This window comes from Mya arenaria, chromosome 16, assembly GCF_026914265.1.
Source record: "Mya arenaria isolate MELC-2E11 chromosome 16, ASM2691426v1".
Classification (NCBI taxonomy): domain Eukaryota; kingdom Metazoa; phylum Mollusca; class Bivalvia; order Myida; family Myidae; genus Mya; species Mya arenaria.
The window spans coordinates 14,126,790-14,149,679 of record NC_069137.1 but is presented as its reverse complement, the minus strand read 5'-3'; the positions used below and the strand labels follow the sequence as shown (position 1 = coordinate 14,149,679).

General features: G+C 34.2%; 2 protein-coding genes across 4 annotated transcripts; one reads left to right on the top strand and one right to left on the bottom strand.

The window, feature by feature from the left end:
- Nucleotides 1-40: 40 nt before the first annotated feature.
- LOC128222440 (monocarboxylate transporter 12-like) lies at nt 41-7,715 on the top strand. Of its 3 annotated transcripts, none has more exons than XM_052931444.1 (7): nt 41-165; nt 2,065-2,320; nt 3,345-3,461; nt 4,102-4,314; nt 5,087-5,282; nt 5,938-6,665; nt 7,194-7,715. In XM_052931444.1, the coding sequence occupies exons 2-7, from the start codon at nt 2,086-2,088 to the stop codon at nt 7,349-7,351; spliced, it is 1,647 nt and encodes a 548-aa protein (XP_052787404.1). In that variant the 5' UTR covers nt 41-165; nt 2,065-2,085; the 3' UTR covers nt 7,352-7,715. The 3 variants fall into 3 exon arrangements, with proteins under 3 accessions (XP_052787404.1, XP_052787403.1, XP_052787405.1); XM_052931443.1 differs by having other exon boundaries at nt 71-209; XM_052931445.1 differs by lacking the exon at nt 41-165 and adding an exon at nt 580-675.
- Nucleotides 7,716-11,727: 4,012 nt separating this feature from the next.
- LOC128222619 (thiosulfate sulfurtransferase-like) lies at nt 11,728-22,883 on the bottom strand. The gene is made up of 8 exons (XM_052931711.1): nt 22,836-22,883; nt 20,833-20,985; nt 18,900-19,095; nt 18,368-18,463; nt 17,431-17,560; nt 15,577-15,675; nt 13,303-13,427; nt 11,728-12,502 (listed from the first exon to the last, which is right to left on the bottom strand). The coding sequence occupies exons 2-8, from the start codon at nt 20,982-20,984 to the stop codon at nt 12,437-12,439; spliced, it is 864 nt and encodes a 287-aa protein (XP_052787671.1). The 5' UTR covers nt 20,985; nt 22,836-22,883; the 3' UTR covers nt 11,728-12,436.
- Between the last annotated feature and the right edge of the window lie 7 nt (nt 22,884-22,890).

The window sequence follows — 22,890 nt, the reverse complement described above, 5'->3', positions numbered from 1 at the left end:
CGTCTTCTGACATGGAAGGTTATGTTTATTGTCAAGGGAAGGAACTCTCAATACTAGTGTGTGCAGCGGTCGTGCAGAACACCAATTCAATGTCAATGTTCTAATTTATAAAAGATCTGAGACTTAATACATATAAATGGAAAACAGGCGGCTTTATTTAGAAAGGCAAGTTTGCTTACACTCATGTTCAACTGTTATACATTACTGAGGTTTGCATTATTTCCTATTTACAAAATATAATAAATTGATTAGTTGAATAGATTATAGCATTCTATTATATTATATTATTAAAGTTCTTGTACTATATCATTATACAGATAATCATTATAAATTATGATGATTATGAACTGACGAACTTGAGTACATTCAGTGAATGACAGAATGATCATTTGAGTCTACAATGCTGATACAGCACAAGAGCCTGACTGAGATTTATATCAATACAGTACATGCCTTGACCTTATGTATGTATTTCTTTAAACCTTGTGGTCTAGGATAACTGGTGAAAGTGCAAGCACTTATTTCCAATGGGGTCCTTTTGTTTTTATGCTGAAGGGACAGAATGTGGAAGAGACAGTGGTGGGATGCAAGGAAGTCCAGATGCGATGCCCTTGCTCTTTTTTCAAAGAGACCAATAGGTTCTTGTATGTGCTCGGTGTAAAGCAATGATACACGGTATACAACTTTCCTGGGTTAAACCAGTACTGAGTACCCGACTAACTTTCCAAGCACTAACCCTTTAATTGCCCAGTGCTAGGCAAGGGAGCTATTTGCACCAATGTTTAACGTATGACACAGTAAGGGATCAAACTCTCAACCTCCCACTCTGTATGGCTCTGTATAAAAACCTTAATCACTAGATTAATGACCTTTTCATGACGTAACAGCTGTTCTAATTTAAATGAGTAGCACATTTATATAAATATAATTATATATCGGGCTCTCAACAAGTTTCAGTTGAACCTTCTCAATTAGTAATGTTACCAACCAGCTCCTACTTATTCTACTTAATATTCACTGCTTTTCCAAATTTGAACTGGCCTAATTGCCATTTAAACCGTCCATTTTGGCGGGCAGCAAGTTCTTATTTAGAACACTGTTTATAAAAATACATGTATACATAAAATCATTTTTAAAATGAAGTCTTATCTGTGATATGTATGATGTAACCATTTAAATTGCATTGTTAAGGTGAAAGGTACAGAGTTATTGATTTTTTTAGTTGATGGTTGTCCACATGAATAATACATGTTTAAGGATTTTTTTTAACATTTGGACGTTTATTTGTTAAAAGACTCTATATGATGGCTATTTACATGAACGACCGCATGATTACCTTTTAGTAGCCAACCCAAAAATGTGGCTGCCAGAGTGTAAGGTTAAATCCAGTTATCTAGTTCCTATGGTCAAATTATTCATCTGACTTATTTTGTAATTAATCAAAGCCTTCACAGACCACAGGTTTTAAAATGTTTCAAAATCTTGGATGAATATTTATTTCAAATGATAGTTTCAGGTCAAAACTTAAATGTGTTACTGTCCTGAATGCAAATTTTAAATTGACCAGGTAGAAATAATTGAAATTGAATGTACGAGGGTGCAAATTTTTTACTTACTTTCATATTGTCAACAGAAACAGGTATGAATTGGTGTATTGTTAAAGAAACAAACTTTATCTATTTCTTTTATCTTTTTTTTATTATTTTTTTTATAACATTCTCATTCATTTTGTAGGCAAAATGAAAAAATTTCACTTTTTTCCCCATTCATACAGGCCCTGACCCCATTTCCAAAATGATGAAAAAACATGTGACTGCTGTTATAAAACATGCCATCATTTTTGTTCTGTTTTTTTTCTCGCAAGGTGTAACAATCTAGATAACGTGAATGATCTACATATCTGTATTGTAAGGTCTTTGTATGACTTTTGCAATCCATTTTGAACACATATATATGCATATTGATATAGTTATGTAACAAATTAATTCAAAAATGAATATATGATATATATCTTATTATACACAACATACTGTCTAATCAATTTTTCATTAATTAATTTTTCAGGTAAGGAAGTAAGGCAGAGAGATGGTGGAAATAGAGGAAAAAATAGACCATCCTTGTGATGAAGACATACCACTGCAAAGTAAGGAATCCCGTGGCGAATGTTCCACCAATGGAGGGAAAGGTTCTGAAGATGAAAGGCCGGGCGAAGAGGTGGAGGTGACCAATATATTGATAGATTTGAGCGAAGATAAAGTACCAGATGGAGGATGGGGATGGATGATTGTCTTCGGAGCTTTTCTGGTTCATGCACTCATGGGTGAGTCTTTCTTACACCCATCTAATAGCATTGTGTCTGACAACATTAATTCCTCACAGACAAAGTTTGTAGAGGGCTATATTATTGGAGTCACCATTATGTTTGTCAGTTAGTTAGTCGTTCAGTCTAATCTGTCTATTGGCAAAAAATTATGGAGTGAACTTTTCCGGATATTTAGAGTTATCAATCTGATACTTGGTACACATTACATGTACACTTGTCATGAAATAGTTCTAAAATTGATAAAGAACTTCAAAAAGTGATAAGATTGAGGTACTTGACCAGTTTCAAATTACCGTAATGCAAACATTTGAGAGTGTTCAGTGCAGCTTTTTAAATTGTTTAAGCTTTGCTGTGTCCATAGTAACCATATTCTCGCATAATGCCCATATTTCAATGTGAACAAAATGTAGAGGTGTATTTATTTGTATACTGTGACCACAAAGCCACAATTAAAAATAACTTTTCTAACCATTGCAAACCCTTGATTTGTCAGGGGTGTTTTTTTTCTTTTCCCCTTAATACCGTAATTGAAGAAATTTAATATTGGATAAGTTTGCAACATTTTTTGGGTCACGGGTATATTAAATTTTGTAGAATCGGTTAGATTAGGCCAAATAAATTCATTATTAAAGCTGCACCCTCACAGATTAAACGTTCTGACAACTTTTTTATTTTGTGTCTTGGAACTACATGTAACCAATTTTTGTGAAAATTCATGGAAACCAGTTATATAAAACTGCTGACAAAAAAAAGATCGTAGATTTTTATATTTCTGTTCAAAAACTGATGTTTTATGCATTTTTCTTAAATTGTAAGTAACAGATTATGCCATAAAACATTAATTTTCGAACATAATTATGAAAATCTGAGATCTGATCTTTTGTTAGCAATCCTTTATCATTGGTTATCATTAACGCATAATTTGCTCTTTCCAAGACAAAAAATAAAAAAATGTTAAAATGGTATATCTGTGAGAGTGCAGCTTTAATGTTGTCAGATTCTGGTTTATTTTTCTATGCAGGAGGGTTTGAGAGGTCCAATGGTGTGTTTTACCTGCAGTTTAAGGAGAAGTTCAACCGCTCGGCCACCGAGACTGCCTGGCTTCTATCCATATTCTCAACACTTAGGCTTGCAATGGGTGAGTTTAATACGTACATCTTGGACTTGTTTGGTTATTGTAACAATGACAACTTTATGTGCACTGTGTTTTATTGTTGTGTCAAATTTTGCAGGAAACATAAATAGACAATATATGCCATTGTAACCAGAACACAATGATAAACTAACTATAATACAAACAGACGATAGGCGTCTGTTCCTGTTGAAATGTCAGATTCAATTAATTGTTTGTGTATATTGTAAAGAACCTCATGCTTTATTTCTTTATATGTGTCCATAATGTTTTTGTTTCTTTCTATGTCTATACTTTGTATTGTATATATTTGTAAAGCTATACTTATCTTCACCTGAGATCAAGAGATGTATCACCTGAGAGGTTAAAGGTTGAAGCTCAACTGAGAGGTTAAAGGTTGGAGCTCTATTCAGAGACCTATGCTTAGTCTCAAAAAAATAAACTGCGAAAAGTACAGCGGTTTAATTTTGTTCGAAAATTGCTGGAACATTGCTGAAATGCAGGGATTTTGCGTGACCCCCCTTCCCCCCCCCCCCCCCCCCCCCATCATGTTTTGAAGCAATGAGGTGACACTAATAGTCAGGTTTTGTGTTTTGAAACACCTGTATAATATTTGTCTTAAACATGTGTATTGAAATTATTCCAGGTCCTGTAGCCAGTGCCCTATGTAACAAGTTTTCCTGCCGGTTTGTGGTGATCCTGGGCTCGGCGATCTGCACCCTGGGTGTGCTGATCTCAGCCTTCATGCCCGACTTGCCCTATTTATACCTGACATACGGGGTACTAGGGGGAGTGGGGAGGTCCTTCACATATACACCCAGTCTCATCATTGTGGGCTACTACTTTAATAAAAAAAGAGGTAAGATTTGTAGAATGCTGTATTTGATGATATGGGTCTACACAGATCTGTCCTAACTGTCCACCCATTCTTATCATCATTGGGTTTTACTAAAATAAAAGAAGTGGGTATGTGAATTTGTAGAATAACAAAACCTTTATATGCGCATATCAGCCACGGTAAAATATTATTATGTTTTAAATGTTACCTGAAATCCGACAATAAACAAATATTGACTTAACTTAAAGCCTTTGCTGGCTGATCAGACATATTCCCGGATTTATCAAATTTATTATCAACAAGAAAGTTTTGGTTTGTCTTTGTTGTTTGTACATTGTGTGTCTCTAGTTCAATGTCTGTTAGACCTGGGTCTTCATTAAATTTTAGGTTACTGGGCTCATCCATGTAGTTTTATTATGCACCATTCAGTTAGTTTTTAGCTGAAGAAGGACTTATTGTCAAGTGGAATTTGATTAACTCATGTGTCTTTGTCCAACTTTCATTTATGATCAATGCTGATGGTAAACTTGGTGAAGAGTTTTCAAACTTGGTATGACCATTGTGACTTATAAGTTGATGTCCTCTTATAATTATTTGCTCAATAGGTCAAAAGATAAGGTGACATTAACAAGAAGAATTTGGGCATACATGTATCAGATTCACAGAATGTTAGATGTGTTCAGTTCACGCCAATTAGATTTTAGAAAATGAACATTTTTTTTTCTGACTTGCTGCATTTATTGCAACAAACACCTTATGAAAACAATCCAATATTTATTATGTTCAATTACAGGTTTGGCGGTTGGTTTGGCCACTTCCGGAGTTGGCATCGGATGTTTCGTGTTCCCTCCTGTGGTAGAGATCATGTTCAACCACTATGGGTTTGAAGGAACGCTCCTCATCTTATCTGGAGTGATCAGCAACTTCTTTATTTGTGGCGTCTTGTTTAGGTCACTTGAGCTGCACAAGAAAATTATGAAACAAGACAGGTGAGGGGAGGTAACTTTTGTTTAAGAATGGTTGGGGCTAGTCAGTAAGTACAAGGGTTTTGCGGTCAGTTCAAGAAAGTTCACATTTAGAAAGAACAAATTTTGTCAAAAATGTTACAAATGAAATAAAGTACAATTTACATTGATGGTAGAAACATGGTGTATTTTTTCAAACGCTATTTAATTATATAGATTTAAAAAATTTCAAACTTTTGACGGTTTTTGTTCTTTTTATGTCAAAATTACGCAAACTTCCAAAACATTTTTCCTTGAATATGTACTAATTCGTTCTTGATTTTGAAGTAAAGCTATTTTAAACTCAATTTTTACTGTTAATACTGTATTTTACTTCAGAGCTCCGTATCAATTAGATATCAGATAGTCATAAACCGTAAACCCCTTCCCCACTGAGTGCTCAGGTTCATTTGTAAAGTTACTGTCAGAATCAATGCACTAAAAACGAGGGTAATCCTGGAAATATACGATATTACGTCTAACGATCTTTGTTGAAAAAGGACCCTGGAGCCTGCTGATCTCCTGTTTTCTGATATTTAATTTTGGGAAAAAAAACCCGCAATTTTAAGTGTAAGCAAAGCAAGCTGAATAAAATCTGATTCATCCTATTAACACACAAATATTTTATTTTTTTTGCAAGAATTAAAAAGATGCGGAAAGAATGTTCTACAAAAGGCGAACCAGTTGAAAATTTGTTACCAGTTTCCATGGTAACCAGACAACAGAACCTCCTCTCATCGCAGTCAGCCGCCAAAATGTCATCCGCAATCGAAATAACTGCAAACTACAAAATTGAAGCATCCAAGACTTCTATATTTAGGAGAAAATTATCACATGTGAAAACAGCTATAAAAGGGAAGGATAAACCAAAAACAGAAAAAGAAAAGAAACCTCTCTTGGAACTCTCACTTTTCAAAAATTTTGGTTTTACCGCTTTGTGTTTACAGTTATTTTTGTACACTTTAGCTTTCAATTTGACGTTTGTTTTCTTACCAGCGTTAGCCAAAGAAAAGGGCATATCTCAACTAGATGGTGCGTGGTTATTGTCAGTCTTGGGCATTTTTGACGGCATTGCTAGAGTAGCAATGTCAACAGTGCTTGATCTAAAGAGAGTAAAACCTTACCGGCTTATTATCTACAATGGGGTCATGTTTGGAAATGCCATAGTCTCCATAATGCTGCCATCAATGACCAAATTCTGGCACTTTGCCGTTATGAGTGGATTGTTTGGCCTTCTGTCAGGGACATACATTTCACAGAAATCGGTTGTGGTGGTGGACGTCCTGGGGGTTGAGTCTCTTTCAAGCTCCTTCGGACTACTGCTCCTCTTTCAGGGACTCAGTGCTCTTATTGGGCCAACTGTCGGAGGTACATACTGCTTTCAGGGTATACATTTGTAACTGTAGTGTGAAAAGCCAGGCTTTTCATCTCTCCTAATACACATTTGTTTGTTGTTTTCAAATCAAAGTTGTTTCCATATATTATTCATGTGTGTCATAAAATCTGTGTAAACGTTTCATCATTTCTAATTGGCTAACAATAACCGGTTTTGAACTAGGTTAAAATCAGGCATTTCATGGCTTTTGGCACTCTAGTGACACTGGCGCTTTAATCTTTTTTTGTTTTGATCGATTTATTTAATTTTTCTAATTGAGATATAATATACTTGTATTGAAAATATTACTTAAAAATAGAAAAGTTGAATGGAAATAATTTATGAAATTGTTGGACAATGACTTTAGTACTTAAGCTTTTGTGAATGCAATTTAAGCACTCGGAGGATTTGAACATTACGGGTAATTCTGTTTATGACTTTGATTATGATAATTGTAATATTAAATTAAAATAAAATTATTCTGATATATTGCATGGACATTTAAAACTTGTACATTTCAGGTTTATTTAAAGACATGCTAGGAAGCTATGACATGGCGTTTTATTTTGGCTCAATTGGAATCATTCTTGGAGGCCTAGTGATGGGGGTGGGAAATGTATGGATATATCGCCAGAAACGCAGGCAACGAGAAGCCGATACACAGACAACAGACAGATGAAAGACATGACAACTAGAACCCATGATAGATATAGTGATTATACATATGATACATGACAGTTAACTTAGTGAAAATATATTTAAAGTAAATTATGTGGGCATACATGTACAAATGAGCATGGAATTGATAAAAGAATGGTCTAGTGGTAATGTTGTTCAACTCACCCTAGAGGTTTGGCTTTCGAGGCCCCCCTCCCCCCCCCAGTGAAAAGTTCTGTTTTCTTCTCAGAAAGGACACATGTACTGGTTTAAATTTACCCTGGAAACAGACTTGAGAGAAATTCATATCAGCTGACAGCTGTTTTCACAATGGAGCTAAGGGCTATTCCAGTAGAACATGTAACCCATGGGGGGATGGCAATTATTTAAATGGTATATACTAGGTGTGTGTCTTTTTGGCCAATTTGGACTCCGAAAGGTTAAATTTGCTTCTGTAGGGGGGTGGGATATTTTAAAAGTGCCTTCCCCTGGGGGTTATATGTTTAAATGGAATAGCCCTAAATAAATTAGAAAAAAAAACTTTTTAATTAATGTGCATGGATTTGAATACTTTTGTTAAATAAACTTGTTTTATTACCTACGGTTAATTAGACAAATATTCTGTAGAAAGATTAAGCATAAGGTCCATCAGACAGTAAATAATTTGTTGTTTACTTGGGAGAAGCATGTGCAGAGGTGAGAGAGAGATTTGGAAAAAAACCTAGAGAAAAGAAACTGTGATGTTGGGATTAATGTGATACTTTTAATGTATATTATGAACGGACTGTGTGCGAAATGTTTTTTTGGAACCTACTTTAATAGTCAAGATCTTTAGTCCATGACTGTTGACTTGTAACGCCTTATATCTCTTTATTGTGTTACCGCTTTGCCCTAAGCCAGCAAAATGTGTTGTACTGGTGTTGTAAAAGTGTTGTATAGGTGTTGTACTGGTGTTGAACTGGTGTTGCACTGGTGTTGCACTGGTGTTGCACAGGTGTTTTACAGGTGTTGTATTGTGTTCAGTCTTGTCTACAAACATCATTATTAACTGATCAATTTATAATATTTTACATTATTGATCAAAGAAGCTGATTATCTCCTTTTCAATATTTTTTTGTTAGATCTACTGACCTTCCTTTATAGTTGTAATGGTTTTTGTTTGGTATACGGACAAAACATCAAATGCTTGATTGAGAAATGTATTTTAAACTTGTTACATTGTACATGTTTAAAAACAAAGTGATGTAAATTACCTGGATTTAGGGTGTTGTTTGATAATTCATGATCAAAAATTGTAAATTACCATGCATTAACATACTGCAAATTAGTATTTAGTATCATCCACCTGAATTCATTTACTGACTGTCTCAATTTTTCATGACTCTCTTTCTTTTTGTATGTATTTATATCATACAAGACTATTCTTTTGATATATTAAATTTGTCCTTAAAGGATATTAGGCCATTTGTGTATTGAAAGTTTTATAAAACCAGTGTTAGTTTAAACATTATATATTTTACAACAATTGTGAAGAAAGTTATGATAACTTATACTAAGTTTATCTCGTTGGCACGATGTTGTGCAGGGTGTAATCTTGTGTTGAACTTAAATCATGCAGAAGAGCAAGAACTTATAATGGTAACCGGGTATTGAATATATAGTGGGTTTATGCTGTTGAGTGTCTGCCTGCAGAGCGAGGGGTCATTGGTTTAATCCCCACCAGATGTACAAAGCAAATTTGCATATATTATCACATTTGGCGCCCTATGATATATTCAGTACCCGTTTACATATGTTAAGTGTACCATATAACAATTATCCAATTATCGCACATTCCATTTTCACCTCATATAGTATTTTTTTAATTGCAAAAGATAATGTAAAAAGATTACTTAATAGTTCTGTGAAACAGTTATGATATTATATTTTTTAATGATATAAAACATCACTGTTTTATGTTGATACCCTTTGGTAGCCATTTTTTCAATATTCTGTATAAATTGATGCTGGTTTTAGAAATGTTTCGAATTGATATACATGTGTTTTACATATCAACTTAGAAGCTATCTTATTATCATGTATTTAACATTATACATGTCCTAAAATCAAGAATTTCTTGAGCATCGGTGGTGCTGCAGATGTGTCTAGCAGGCGTGTTGCCCGAGTCCCACCACAAACATCTGTCTCTTATAAAGTTGAACATTGTATTTGAAGAACATTGTCATTGACATTAAGTTCAATGCTATTATGGTGTTTGTTAATCATTATTAAAATTATTATATATATATATTTCAATAAACAGATTGATAATATTCACTGCATTTTTTTATTTTTTTTTGTATAAGTTAATTTTGTATTAATGATTATTATGTCAAAATGTATGGAAAGAAAAAAACTTTAGATTACTCCGACAGTCAAATTAATGCTTGGTTTTGAGAGTTTATATTTACCATTTCATATTTTATTTCTAGTTGTAAGGTCCACCAATACATCCAAGTATTGCTAATGTGACCACAAAATTTAAGCAGAAAATATTTCTGTATATGACCATTAGGCATCATGTTACAATAATAAACAAGAGGGCCAAATGGCCCTGAATCGCTCACCTGTCATATATTGCACATTCTTCCATTATATACAAATATTGAAAACCTAAGCCTATGAACACGGGGCGTGGCCAATTTTGACCCCAGGGCTACAGTTTGAACAATCTTAATAGTGGTCCGATAAACGATGCTTCATACCAAATATCTAAGGCCTCCGCCTTTTGGTTTCGGAGAAGAAAATGTTTTAAGTTTTCATCATATACATATATAAGGAAACCCATGACCGCCCGGGTGGGGCCTTTTTTTTGACCCCAGGGCCAAAGATTGAACAATATTGGTACAAGTCAACTAGATGATATATCATGCCAAATATCTAAGCTCTTGTCACTACTTGATTTTACGTGTGTATCTATATATGTATATTTGTTATTAATTGTTGTATGTGGCCCATATTGAAAATTGGTATGTGTACTAAATATGTTATCCAGTTTAAATTAAGACGTTACTTGTCTTTGTGAGTTCGGAGAAGAGTTTTTAAGTTTTCACTAAAACACATATAGAGCAAACCCATCAGCCCCGGGGTGTGGCCAATTTTGACCCCAGGGCCATAATTTGAACAAACTTTGTAGAGGTCCACTAGACGATGAATCATGCCAAATATCTAAGCTCTAGGCCAAGTAAGTTCAGAGGAGAAGATTTAAGTTTTCACTATAAACATATAGAGAAAACCCATGACCCCCCGGGGCGGGGCCAATTTTGACCCCAGGGCCATAATTTGAACAATCTTGGTAGAGGACCATTTGGTGATCCTACCTACCATATATCAACGGCCTAAGCCTTGTGGTTTGGGAGAAGAAGATTTTTAAAGCTTTTCCTTTTGTTTGCCATGGCAACCAGAGTTCTGCATGGAATTGAATTCTTTGAACAACTTTGATAGAAGACCACCCAAGGAACATCCCTATGAAGTTTTATTAATATTAGCCCAGCGGTTAAGGAGGAGATGTCTTTTAAGTAAATTGTTGATGGACGACGCACGACGGACGCCGGACAAAAGGCGATCACAAAAGCTCACCATGTCACAAAGTGACAGGTGAGCTAAAAAAATACATGATCAATTGGGCTTGCTTAATACATGATGGTAGACCCATTATTATGCTCCGGAATTTTTTGGGGAGAGCACAGTCTCTGCTTCGTTCATCCCACTATTCGTCATAGGGCTATTTCTCAGCAACTACACCTGAATTCAATGAAATTTTATATGCAGCTTTTCTTACGAGAGAAGTTGCACATATTATTAGCACACTCTGGTTCAATGATTTTTTTTACAAAGTGGCCCTTTTGTCTCTTTTTAATGGGATAGAGGACCAGTTTGTCCTACTATTAGTGTCCAGGCTATTTCTATGCAACTACCAGCTTGAATGCAATGGAACTTAATGGGAAGCTTGGGATATTTATTGAAATCCCTTAATACATATATAACTTTCTTTGAATGGGAAAGAAGCCCCAAAAGATGCTTACCTGGTTAAGGTTATATTTAACCCAGTGACATGGCTTTTAATATGCCATAACCCATATACCGACTTGACCTTGACATTATAAAGGTAAACCTAGACATGTAAGAAGAAATGACCGATATTAGACAGTGACCTTGGCATTAGACATGTTTAAAATGAAACAAAATCTTTTCAAGATTAGGTAGGACATTTGATTGTTTTCATTAGATCTAGCGACTGACCGGAGTAGACTAAAAATGAACCATATTCATATACATGTATATGAGTTATTGAGAGAGATGAACAAACCAGACAAATATCATTAATAGTGAATGAGTATTCAGACACAGAACATCATAATTGTTATAAATTTTAATTCATAAATAAAATTTGCATCGATACATGTTGCAACACAGAATATATGTTTAACATAAGAAAATAGAGGTTCTTTTTGTATCAAAAACACTTTTATAAAATGTTATTTGAATGCACTAACATGCACATTTTAGTCAAATACCTGTACTTATCGGTTGAGCATACGGGTAACAATTTAACATATATTCTGAATATACATAAACACTGGAGTAGTCAGACATAAAAATTATGCAAAAAGAAGACGGGTACATTTAGGTATCTTATAATCTGTTACCTTGGGTAAGTTAATGTATACCAGTGGAAAAAGTAATTGTTCATGGAAAGACCTATCCGTTCTCTGAAGAAATCCAGGGCCCATGTTTACATACATTCTCCCGTCTCACTCTTGAGTTCAGATTTGTACTAAGAAGAAAAAAAAACTAGTCATGATTTTCATAAATATATAGCTTTTCGTCGGCACGCAGTAAATTATATTGGGATCTCATCCCGAAATAAAAAAATATTCCATATTGAACAGGTTTATTATCATGCACCGCTACCTTTGCCACTGGCATTTTTACAATTACAATAAAAATTGGCACCATAAAAGCCACAACCAATAGCATAGCACATACATGACATAATGGGTAAAAACACCAATCCCCAACACACTTTTTGATAATAATCTCAGTTTCCTGTACAATATATGGTACTTCACACTGTCTTTGGTGTGTGCTTGAACTCTTCAGGTGCTCTCAAGCTGAACTCAGACCAGGATCCCTGTAAATAGGATCAATTAATTAATAATATTAATAATTAATACAATCTCAAAAGCCATATAATTTGTAGAATGCATTTTAAGCTGCCTTAACAAAGTACTGCTACAATTTCAAGGCTGCTAACCTTTCTTTTTTTCCATATTAATCAATTCAATGTATTACTGGTTAAATATAAAGTTTAATTCTCAAGTTCTGTAAGTTCAACTAGAAACTGATTTACCGACAATCATAAAATGTACCACATGCACTGGAGTCTGATAACAAGTTCATCACAAACAAATGCAAACATTTATCTGTTTGAACAGGGGCTTTAGCTCCCTGTTTGTTTTCGTTTTATTAAAAAGTTGAGGTCTTGCCATTGTGCAAAAACTTAAACATTGGCAATAAAACCGTTTCAATGTACTTGAATGGAACTTAGTATACATGTTGCCAGAGACAATACGCACATATACAGCAAGGCTAAAAACACTGACTTTAAAAATGTTGAGTTGTGCCCCTTTATTGAATGAAAAAATAACAAACACTGGCATACGTTTCGAGTGGCTCTTGTTTTACTTTTAGGATTGGCTATTTTTTTGCATGAGTTTGTGAGTGCAAGCTTGCCCACCTGTTCTGTTAAAGCATTATCTCATAAAACAAGCTTGGCCACCTTGTGATTCAGCAAATAACTCTATAACCATTTGAAATATTTCTGTAATGATTATTGAATTATGCCCCTTGTTTGACTAAAAATAACAGACGAGCGTTGGTGTTAACTTAAAAGAAACTTATGAATATGTGTCCATAAAAAAAAGTTCATACCAAATAGACAGGTACATTTTCCTTGCCCAGAATCTGAGCAGCGGCTGCAATTGCACAGGCAGTCATCCCCCGTTGACAGGAGGCAACTATTGGTCGACCCAGGTCCACGCCCCCTCGGTCAAACACTGCAATAGGGGACACTTCTAGGGTCATCTTATAAATAATATAGTATTGTAAGACTAATTAAGGCATCTAATATACAATAATATGAATTTAGGATGCCTTGTGACCTGATATTATTTTGGTATCTTTTGAATGGGTTTAATGAGTAGAAAAAGGATTATAATATATATATATATATATATGTAAACATTATACTGCAAAGACTATTGCAAACGAGGTATTTTGTCCTTTGAAGATTGTGTAATTGGCCATTTCACGTTAGGTTTCAGTTGAAATTAAGTACAAAAATTAAAACTATAATATAATTAAGTATGTATAATGTATTTGCATATTAGAAACTAGCAGTCATTAAGTTTATACTAATTTCTTTCAGCTTGTGACAGAAGTTGTTAGCTTATAGATTATATAAGCACTCTCGCATTAATTTTTTGGGTAGGAATCAGTACCGGACCGGTGTCCTTTTTGGGAGGCCATGAGAAAGTACCCCTGGTAGTGGATGTAAACCGCTACATCTTGGGTAAGAGGGGGACACCTGTTTCACTAGACCACTCTCACCCTTGAGAGCAGTCATTAATTTTACATATTAGTTATCAGCAACTCGTTAAAATGAAACCAAAATTATATAATTATATATCAAAATTTCACATAATAACCAATGGCTAGATGAGATGAAAAGCTTTAATATTGGACATCTGAATTCAATTAAATAGTGGCATCACAGTTTGAAATAAACTTATAATACCTTTCAAATACTCTCCATTTTCTGTTTAGAAAAACACATGTATTATCATATCATGACTATGAGCAGAAAATCCAGCAATTTTCATCTTTATCATAATTATTATGCCCCCGAAGGTGGGCATATTAAAATCGCACCGTCCGTCCGTCCATGTATCCGGCTCAATAACTCGTGTCCGGATTGTAACTTTCCCTTGTATGGAAAGATTTTAAAATAACTTGCCACATGTGTTCCACATACCAAGACGACGTGTCGCGTGCAGGACCCGTGTCCCTACCTCTAAGGTCAAGGTCACAATTAGTGTTTATTCACAATGGAATGCTGCATATCGTGTCCGGGCTGTAACTTTCCCTTGTATGGATAGATTTTAAAATAACTTGCCACATGTGTTCCACATACTAAGACAATGTGTCGCGTGCAAGACCCATGTCCCTACCTCTAAGGTCAAGGTCACACTTAGGTGTTTATTCACAATGGAATGCAGCATATATAAGGACATAGAGTATAGGTTGTCATGTCCGGGCTGTAACTTTCTCTTGTATGGACAGATTTTAAAATGACTTGCCACATGTGTTCGACATACCAAGCTGGTGTCACATGCAAGACCCATGTCCCTACCTCTAAGTTCAAGGTCACACTTAGTGTTTATTCACAATGGAATGCTGCATATAAGGACACAGAGTATAGTTTGTTGTGTCCGGGCTGTAACTTTCTCTTGTATGGACAGATTTTAAAATAACTTGCCACATGTGTTTGACATACCAAGACGATGTGTCGAGTACAAGACCCATGTCCCTACCTTTAAGGAAAAGATACACTTAGTGTTTAATCACAATGGAATGCTGAGTATAAGGACATAACAGGTTGTAGGTTGTCAAGTATGGGTGGTATTTTTTATGTACGAGGCAATTTAAAATAACTTGCCATATGAATTTGACACGTAAAGGCGAGATCAACTTTTCATGTACTGACCATGTTCATAGGTCAATGTAACATTCGGGGGCATTCGTCACATACTGTGACAGCTCTTGTTTACCATATTGAAATCAGTTATTGACTTGTATCTTTGACCAACTGACCTCAAAATCGTTAGCTTTCATTTGCTGGTAATGATCAACCTGCCTACCAAGTTTGAGGTCCTTGGGCCCCAGGGTTTTTCAGTTATTGATCGGAAATTTCAGCTCAACGTCACAACAACCTTTAGCTTTCAACAACTGACCTCAAAATCAATCGGCTTCATCTATTGGTCATAGCCAACCTGCCTATCAAGTTTGAGGTACATGGGTCCCAGTGTTCTTTTAATAGTTTTTGATCAGAGACTGTGGGGAAGGAAGACAGATGGACAGATAGACAGGAGGTCTATTACTATACGCTGCCCTTCCGGGGCATAAGACGACTCTGATACAACTTACAAGCTTTAAGTTCAGCATCTGGTTTCAAAGTCCCATCCTCAGCAAACATCTGTTGAAAGTCCACATGTTTTGCACCCTTTAAGGTTCCTCCACCTTCAGCTACAAAAATATGCTAGTTTTAAAACATTTAAAATAGGATTTGATTTTTTTCAAATTCAAATATATATGCATGCAAAGCACCAGTGTATCTCTATTTCTTTTAATCAATAATATAATTTTTTTCAAGCACATTTTTTTACCGTCATGATTTACTGACTAGATTCATGTCGGCTAAATGCCAACTATCTAGCCCATGCACCTCCATTACAATTATCAATAAAGATGAAAGAAAGCTGACTATCAAGATTGACCTTGATCTTTGACCTATATACATGATTATTGTATGCTACACACTGTCTTCTCATGGTGAACACTTGTTATTTTAAAATCACTTAAAGCATGGCCAAGAGAGATGCATGATTCCATGCAAGCACCTATGCACATACACCGAACCGCAATTGTGGCAACTAGGCCAAGCTCATCACGAGTGGGCGTAAAAATAAAAAGAATGAAATAGATGCTAGGTCTACCTCTCGTTGAAGAGGTTCAGTTTTCAAGCCACACTAGGGTGACCGTCCTATTTATTGAATAGATTGATCTTACGCCCGTAGAAACAAACCAGTTTTAATAGGCCTACAAAATCAATTTACAAACACTCTAAGGAGAATTATTGAGACCTGTTGATAATGATAAGTGTTATTTGAATACAGCTAAATGGGATCATTCGTATTTTGCCTCAAAGTGGACACCAGGCCCAAATTTCACTAACAAGTTCCGTGCCTTACAACAGGATTTAGTTAAGCTCATTATTATTTCTTCAAAGAATGTTTGAAATATCCTTATTTTGAAAGGTTTAAAGACTTCAAAGGAAATCATTTTTATGATCAACAGGATTAACTTGTTTGCGGCATTTTAAGTAAATATTTTGGCTTCAAGAAATCAGATAATAAGCTTGTTATGCTAAAACTTTTTCAAGAAATTGGGCCTAGAACTGCTCTTTGACCAAGTAAAAGACTTAAACAAGTGCTTGATTCCTGTAAGCTTATAATTTTTTCCATGATTAAGCTTAAACTAGAGCTAGTTCAGGAGGTGGATGTGACCTTGACCTTGAAGGTAGAGACACTGGTCTTAAGGGCAACACATTCTCATGCTATGGTGATCACTTTTGCAAAATAATTTCAAAATCTGACCATAAATGAAAAAGACATGGACTGGACACAAACTATCAGTAAGGCTTATATAGGAAAACATATGAAATTCAAAAGGTTGCTGTGACCTTGACCTTGAAGGTAGGGACACAGGTCTTTAGCACCACACCCCTCATGCTATGGTGGTCACTTCTGCCAACCAATTTTAAGGTCTGATCATGAATGAGAAAAATATGGACTGGACAAAAATGGGACAGACTGAAAGTCCATACCAAGTTCAAAAGGTTTCTGTAACCTTGACCTTGAAGGTAGGGAAACAGGTCTTAAACATGACATTTCTTCATGCTATGGTGGTCACTTCTGCCAAATAAATTAAAAATCTGACCACAAAAAGGGACAGACATGACCACGTGGTTCCAATAAAGCTCCAACTTCACTTGGTGAAGCAGAGGAATAATAAATATGATAAACATTAACATGTTCATCTTCAGAATATGTAAACAATGAGGGTCCTCAAAGTAAGGCTTTTGAATGAAAATGCTTGTATTTTTTTGTATAGTTTTTTGCTTAATAATTGTTACAAGCCATGTATGTTTGTGAAATTATAATTTTGAACAAGCTTAGCAATGACAGGGGTCGTCTATGCTGTGTCAAATCCACTACCTACCATCAGTTACATTTTGGCTTTGTTCTCCCCGGGCATCAACAATCTGTTCCCGTCTCGTCTCAAAGTTTCTTATCACATCATCGTATGAGCGCAGCAAATTCTTGTCCAACTTCGCCACAAAGTCTGACCTCTGAGAAAGTTAAATATAATTCTAAACATAATCATTTGTCATTCTTTTATGTTGTCTATTTTAAGATGCTATGGAAACATATATGTATATAGTATGTACTAAAACAACATTTACCTGAATTAGAATATTACGGGGTATACATCACATTTCCTAATTATAGCTTCTGGTACCCCTGAAAATGTTATTTCCCTAATAGTTAATTGTGTAAGATGTACAAATATGTGACGTCGTCAACGAAAATAAGTCACGTTGAGGTATTCAAGTTAACAACAAAAACAAAAGTTAGCTAAGAAATTTCAAAACAAACTTATACTGTATTATACTGTGTATAGGACGCTAGCATAGATAGGAAGCAAGCAAAAGAACGGGTAAAACCCTACCATAGATAGGATGCAGTGGAAAAATGTCAAAATCGGAGCTGAAAAATTGGCAGCTAACATATTTGTTTTGATAATTTATTTTTAAATTATGAAAATGGCAAAGGTTAATATAAACCATGCAAAATTAAAAAGCAAAATGATTTGCCATTGTGTTTCTTTGTTTATTTCATGTAAATAAGTAAGACATAATGAGCACCAGAAGTAACAGTAGCACAAGAAATAGCACACGTAACAGCACAAGTAACAGCACAAAAAGTACTGTGAATAACAGTTTGAAAGAATACTTTCAGCATTCTTTGTTACTCTTAAAGACATATTATAATGCTTTCGAAACATAATATAAAGCTGAGAAAAGTCTGAATTATGATTGAAATTTCTTATGAATCCATATTAAAATGTTTCCTGATATTTATCTAAAATGTCCTACCTCTATCTCCGGTTCATCTGTGGTGACATCATATCCATCCTCCAGCCACTTGCGTAGACCCCCGTCCAGGACTGACACATTACGGTGACCATACAACTGATAACAAAACATTGTGAAAATTGACATTTAATAGCCAGAAATCCCAGCACTTACTCGAATTTTATATTTAACTCAAGAGTATAGATTTATTGATCCCATATACCTGTACATTGATAATTTGTTAAAGACCAGCATTACCGGTAATGTGAAATAATTTGTCTCCATTTGAATTTTTAATGTTTTAAACATTTCATCATTGTCAGAGTGTCTACTACATAGTATACTTGTATTTTATGCATATATTCATTTATAAATATTTTTGTTTATATTTGTGACAATTTTTGATGATTCAATAGTTTTTAAAGCCTGGAAAAAGCCCGCCCTATTGTAATATTGGTTATCATTCATATATCATAAGGCAAAAGCTTTGACACATATAATGCAACTCTTTTCGTAACTCCCTTAAACATGAATATTCTGTGTTCAAACATACCCTTAACATCCACCATGTTCTATATGCAGCCTGTGGTAGACTGCGATCATACGCAATAACATGTGTATCTGGCCAGATTCCTAAACCCTGTACGTAATCTGTGAAACAGTTGATTTCAGGGATGTTTACTGGAATCTCTGGTGTGCTCTGTGTGCACTTGAAGATGTTGAAATGTACTGACTGTGGAATATGTCCTCTGAAATTAACACGATGGTGTCATTCAACCATCAATTTGACAATAAATAGATTACATTTCAAAAATATGTTTTACCTGGTAGCACATGCTTATTAATGTATACCAATAATCCTACAGATTTCTTTGATCACCTCTTATATAAACAACCTCAAATAATTAACTAACTCCCATTCGCATGATGTTAATTGACATATGATTTTATAAATGATATGTGACATTTGCCCGATTGTTCAGAACATTGTTATCCCCTGCCGAATCGAAGGTTTCTGGAGGGTGATATTGTTTTGGCGTTTTCCGTCCGTCATTCTGTCCGTCCGGAACCATATCTTGGTATCACGATCAGAAAATGTTCAAACTTAGTCAGAATGTTCCCCTTGATCAAATCTTGACCACTTGTAAGTGGGTCACATGGGGTCAAAAACTAGGTCACTACATCAAATCTTTGGAACAAACTAGAGACATTATACATGGTCAAATATTCATGAAACTTAATAAAAATGTTCTCCTTGATGACGTATATAAAACTGGGTCACATATGATCAAAAATTAGGTCACTTGGTCAAATCTTAGAAAAATCTTGTCAGGAACCATATCATGGTAATGATTGGTCAGATTATGTTTAAACTTGGTCAGGATGTAAATTATTATTAATATTCATGAAACGTGATCAGAATGTTTTCCTTGATGAACTCACTGACATGTTTAAAACCCTGTCACATTCATAGAAACTATTACAAGATTTACTCTATATACAAAACTTCAAATAATTCCAAACAAACTCAAACTTATAATCAACGTTCATAACGGTCCATTTCTCTGCAGCCATATTACATGTTAGTATAGGAATATTCCACCTACATTTCATTTCCAATCCATGAACTTTGCCTAATCAGGCGGGAGATTCAACGAATTTGCTGGTTAAAGTTAACAACATTGTTAAATGAATTGTTGTTAACTTTCAAACCTGTAATACTCTTAAAGTTTCATGGACACACATGTGATCTGCTGAACTTGTCACAAATATTGAGATTACTAATTCAGCTATGCTTGTTTTATCTTATTAAAAATATGTGAGTACATAAAAAGTCATAATAAAATATAAAAGTTAACAACCATTACATTAACAACTATGTTAACTTTAACAAAGTTCTGAACAATTGGCCCAATATTATGAAACGAGTGAAATCAAAATCTACAAAAAAACATGAGAGTCGAATACGACATTTCAGATAAAAACACAGTACTATTAAGCCTTTTATTATATTCATTACTGGTTAGATCACTTAAAATCCACATGTTTTCGTAATAAATGTCATTTTAACAACGCACTATTTTGTTTTATGACGTCATTTTAACATCGCGCAATGATACTTGTTATGACGTGACATCACAAGAGTGGAATACAGCCGTATTGCACTGGAGTGGAATACAGACTACCGTATTTTGCGATATGTATTGCATGTGGATTTATGATGGGTATATAATAAATATTTTTATTGAGGTTTAAAATGTAATGATTTTATATAGAAAATCTTGATTTCAAATAAATTAAACTAAAAAATCACGTATAAAATATTTCTTGGAATTCTTACTGTTTCTACACAAGATTATAAAATATTACTGACATTTGATAATTTTAAATCATTTCATAAACCATTTTAAAGTGGAATTTGGTAGGTTCATCTTAGAAAAACAAACTTTGAACAGCGAAAGTACATGTTATAATTATGATCATACAACTGGTATCCTTCCTTGTAAGTGTCAACATCTCTGTCGTATGCAAAAGTTGTATCCAAGATCCGTAATTTTCTTGACGCCTTTAACTGTGAGCCTATTTGCTCACGTAACCAGTTGGTTGAAACGACCGTCCAAATGCGTGACAACACCATACTGAAATACAAGAGTTAAGAAATATGAAATCTGATCCTGTCTCCAGTCCACCGGCCTTTATAATGGGTCTTTAGGGAAACTTTTTTATCACTTAGACATTTATATGTTTCCCTGTAACAACATACCTACAAATGTAGCTCGTAAGATATAATAAGTGTAATATAGGCTTTAATTCCACATAAAGTCGACAAAAAGTAATAAATTATTTTTGAATCTTGATAATGATAAATAAACCCACCCTTTATTACAATTTTAATTAAAAAGACACAAGAACTTTTGGAGTTTAAAACATGTCTATAATTATAACACTATATCAGTTAATCTTAATTATAGGTTAGCATTTACAAGCAGCAGTCAACCTGTTTTCTTGTCTAATAGTAATATTATATTCTAAATTTTGATGGTTTTGTGGAAGAGGCATTTCGAGAAAAGTTCAATAAAATGTTATATATAAGGATTGATCACATTTTTTATGCTGTATGAATGCTGTATGAATGCAGTAGTGCACATGAACAAATTCCATGAAGAACACTAGCGCTTCTTGGTCAGTTGCTTGCTTGCCCCTCGTGTTCAAACAACATAAATGCAAGAAAACATGTGATCAATACTAATATTTACATTTTAAATAATAATTCATTACGATAAAAAATTAGCAGTATCTTCTGCAATTGAGTATTTGTTCTTTTAGAAATATACCCAACAACATGTTTGTATGAAAGAATAGCTGAATTTTGTAACGTCGTATAACATATTAAGTTAAAATACATCATGCTTATCCAATCAGAGCACAATATTGAAATAAACAGTGACTTCATATCTCCTTGAATGTTATACCATATGAACATCAAGTTTTATTTATACAAAGGACTAGGGGAATGTAAATATATCAATTTAAACTTTGTAAGCTACTGGCTTTTTTTTAATATAGCTCAGATTTGAAAGTGGTAAGCATCCATAATATTATGAGTGTAAAATTCAATGAACACAGAATCTGAAGCTTCTTTATACCATCAAAGACCATGTTGTCTAAGTTAAAAAAAAATGTACTGAGAGTGCTGTTGAAATTATTTCATGGCTAATAAATTTAATAGTTAAAGATTATAAAAATTATTATCTTGCTCATTGCTATAAACATTTACTTTAATTAAAGATAAAGTGAATGTGCTAATAAAGTTTATAATCACTCTATTGTGTTAATTCACAATGTCTTGTTTTTTTATATAATGCTGATGTTTTATATATTTATGCTATGAATTGACAATTGATGATGACTTTATAATATATTATTTATTCTTTTCTTGTATGTATATAAGAGCAATAAATAATGTAAGCACTCAGATTTTTTTAATTAAGTCTTATATAATAAATGTTGATATTGTGCTTAATTTCACTGCATAAAAATCTGCTGGTCAAATATCAAACTCCCCTGGAATTCAGACCAAAATCCCATAGGAAGCCTCTCAGAAACATGGGATGTATGCCATACTAAATATTAACATAAAGTTTTTTTTGCTTTTTTGCAGAAGATTCAGCATGATCTACAATTAGGACCACGGCCTGGTTATGATGTCTTTGTTCTTTTAATAGACCCCAGTAAATAGGTTGAACAGTAAGTCTGTCATGATATGGAATTTGTTATGCATATCATTAATATAATAGTGTTATGTAACCTTTGATTTTTTTTAGTTTTAAAATAACAACTCAATCGAGGACTAAATGCATCATGACAACAGTGTATTTGTATCAACAAAAAACAATTATCGCTGATAAAACGATATGCAGCTTGCAAAACGTTGGCATTACGTTGAAAATTTTACTTTAATCAATGTGTTAATTTTGGATTTATTTACATTTTTACTTCCCTTGAAATTCCGGATTCCAAATTTTACATGTAACAATGTTTTG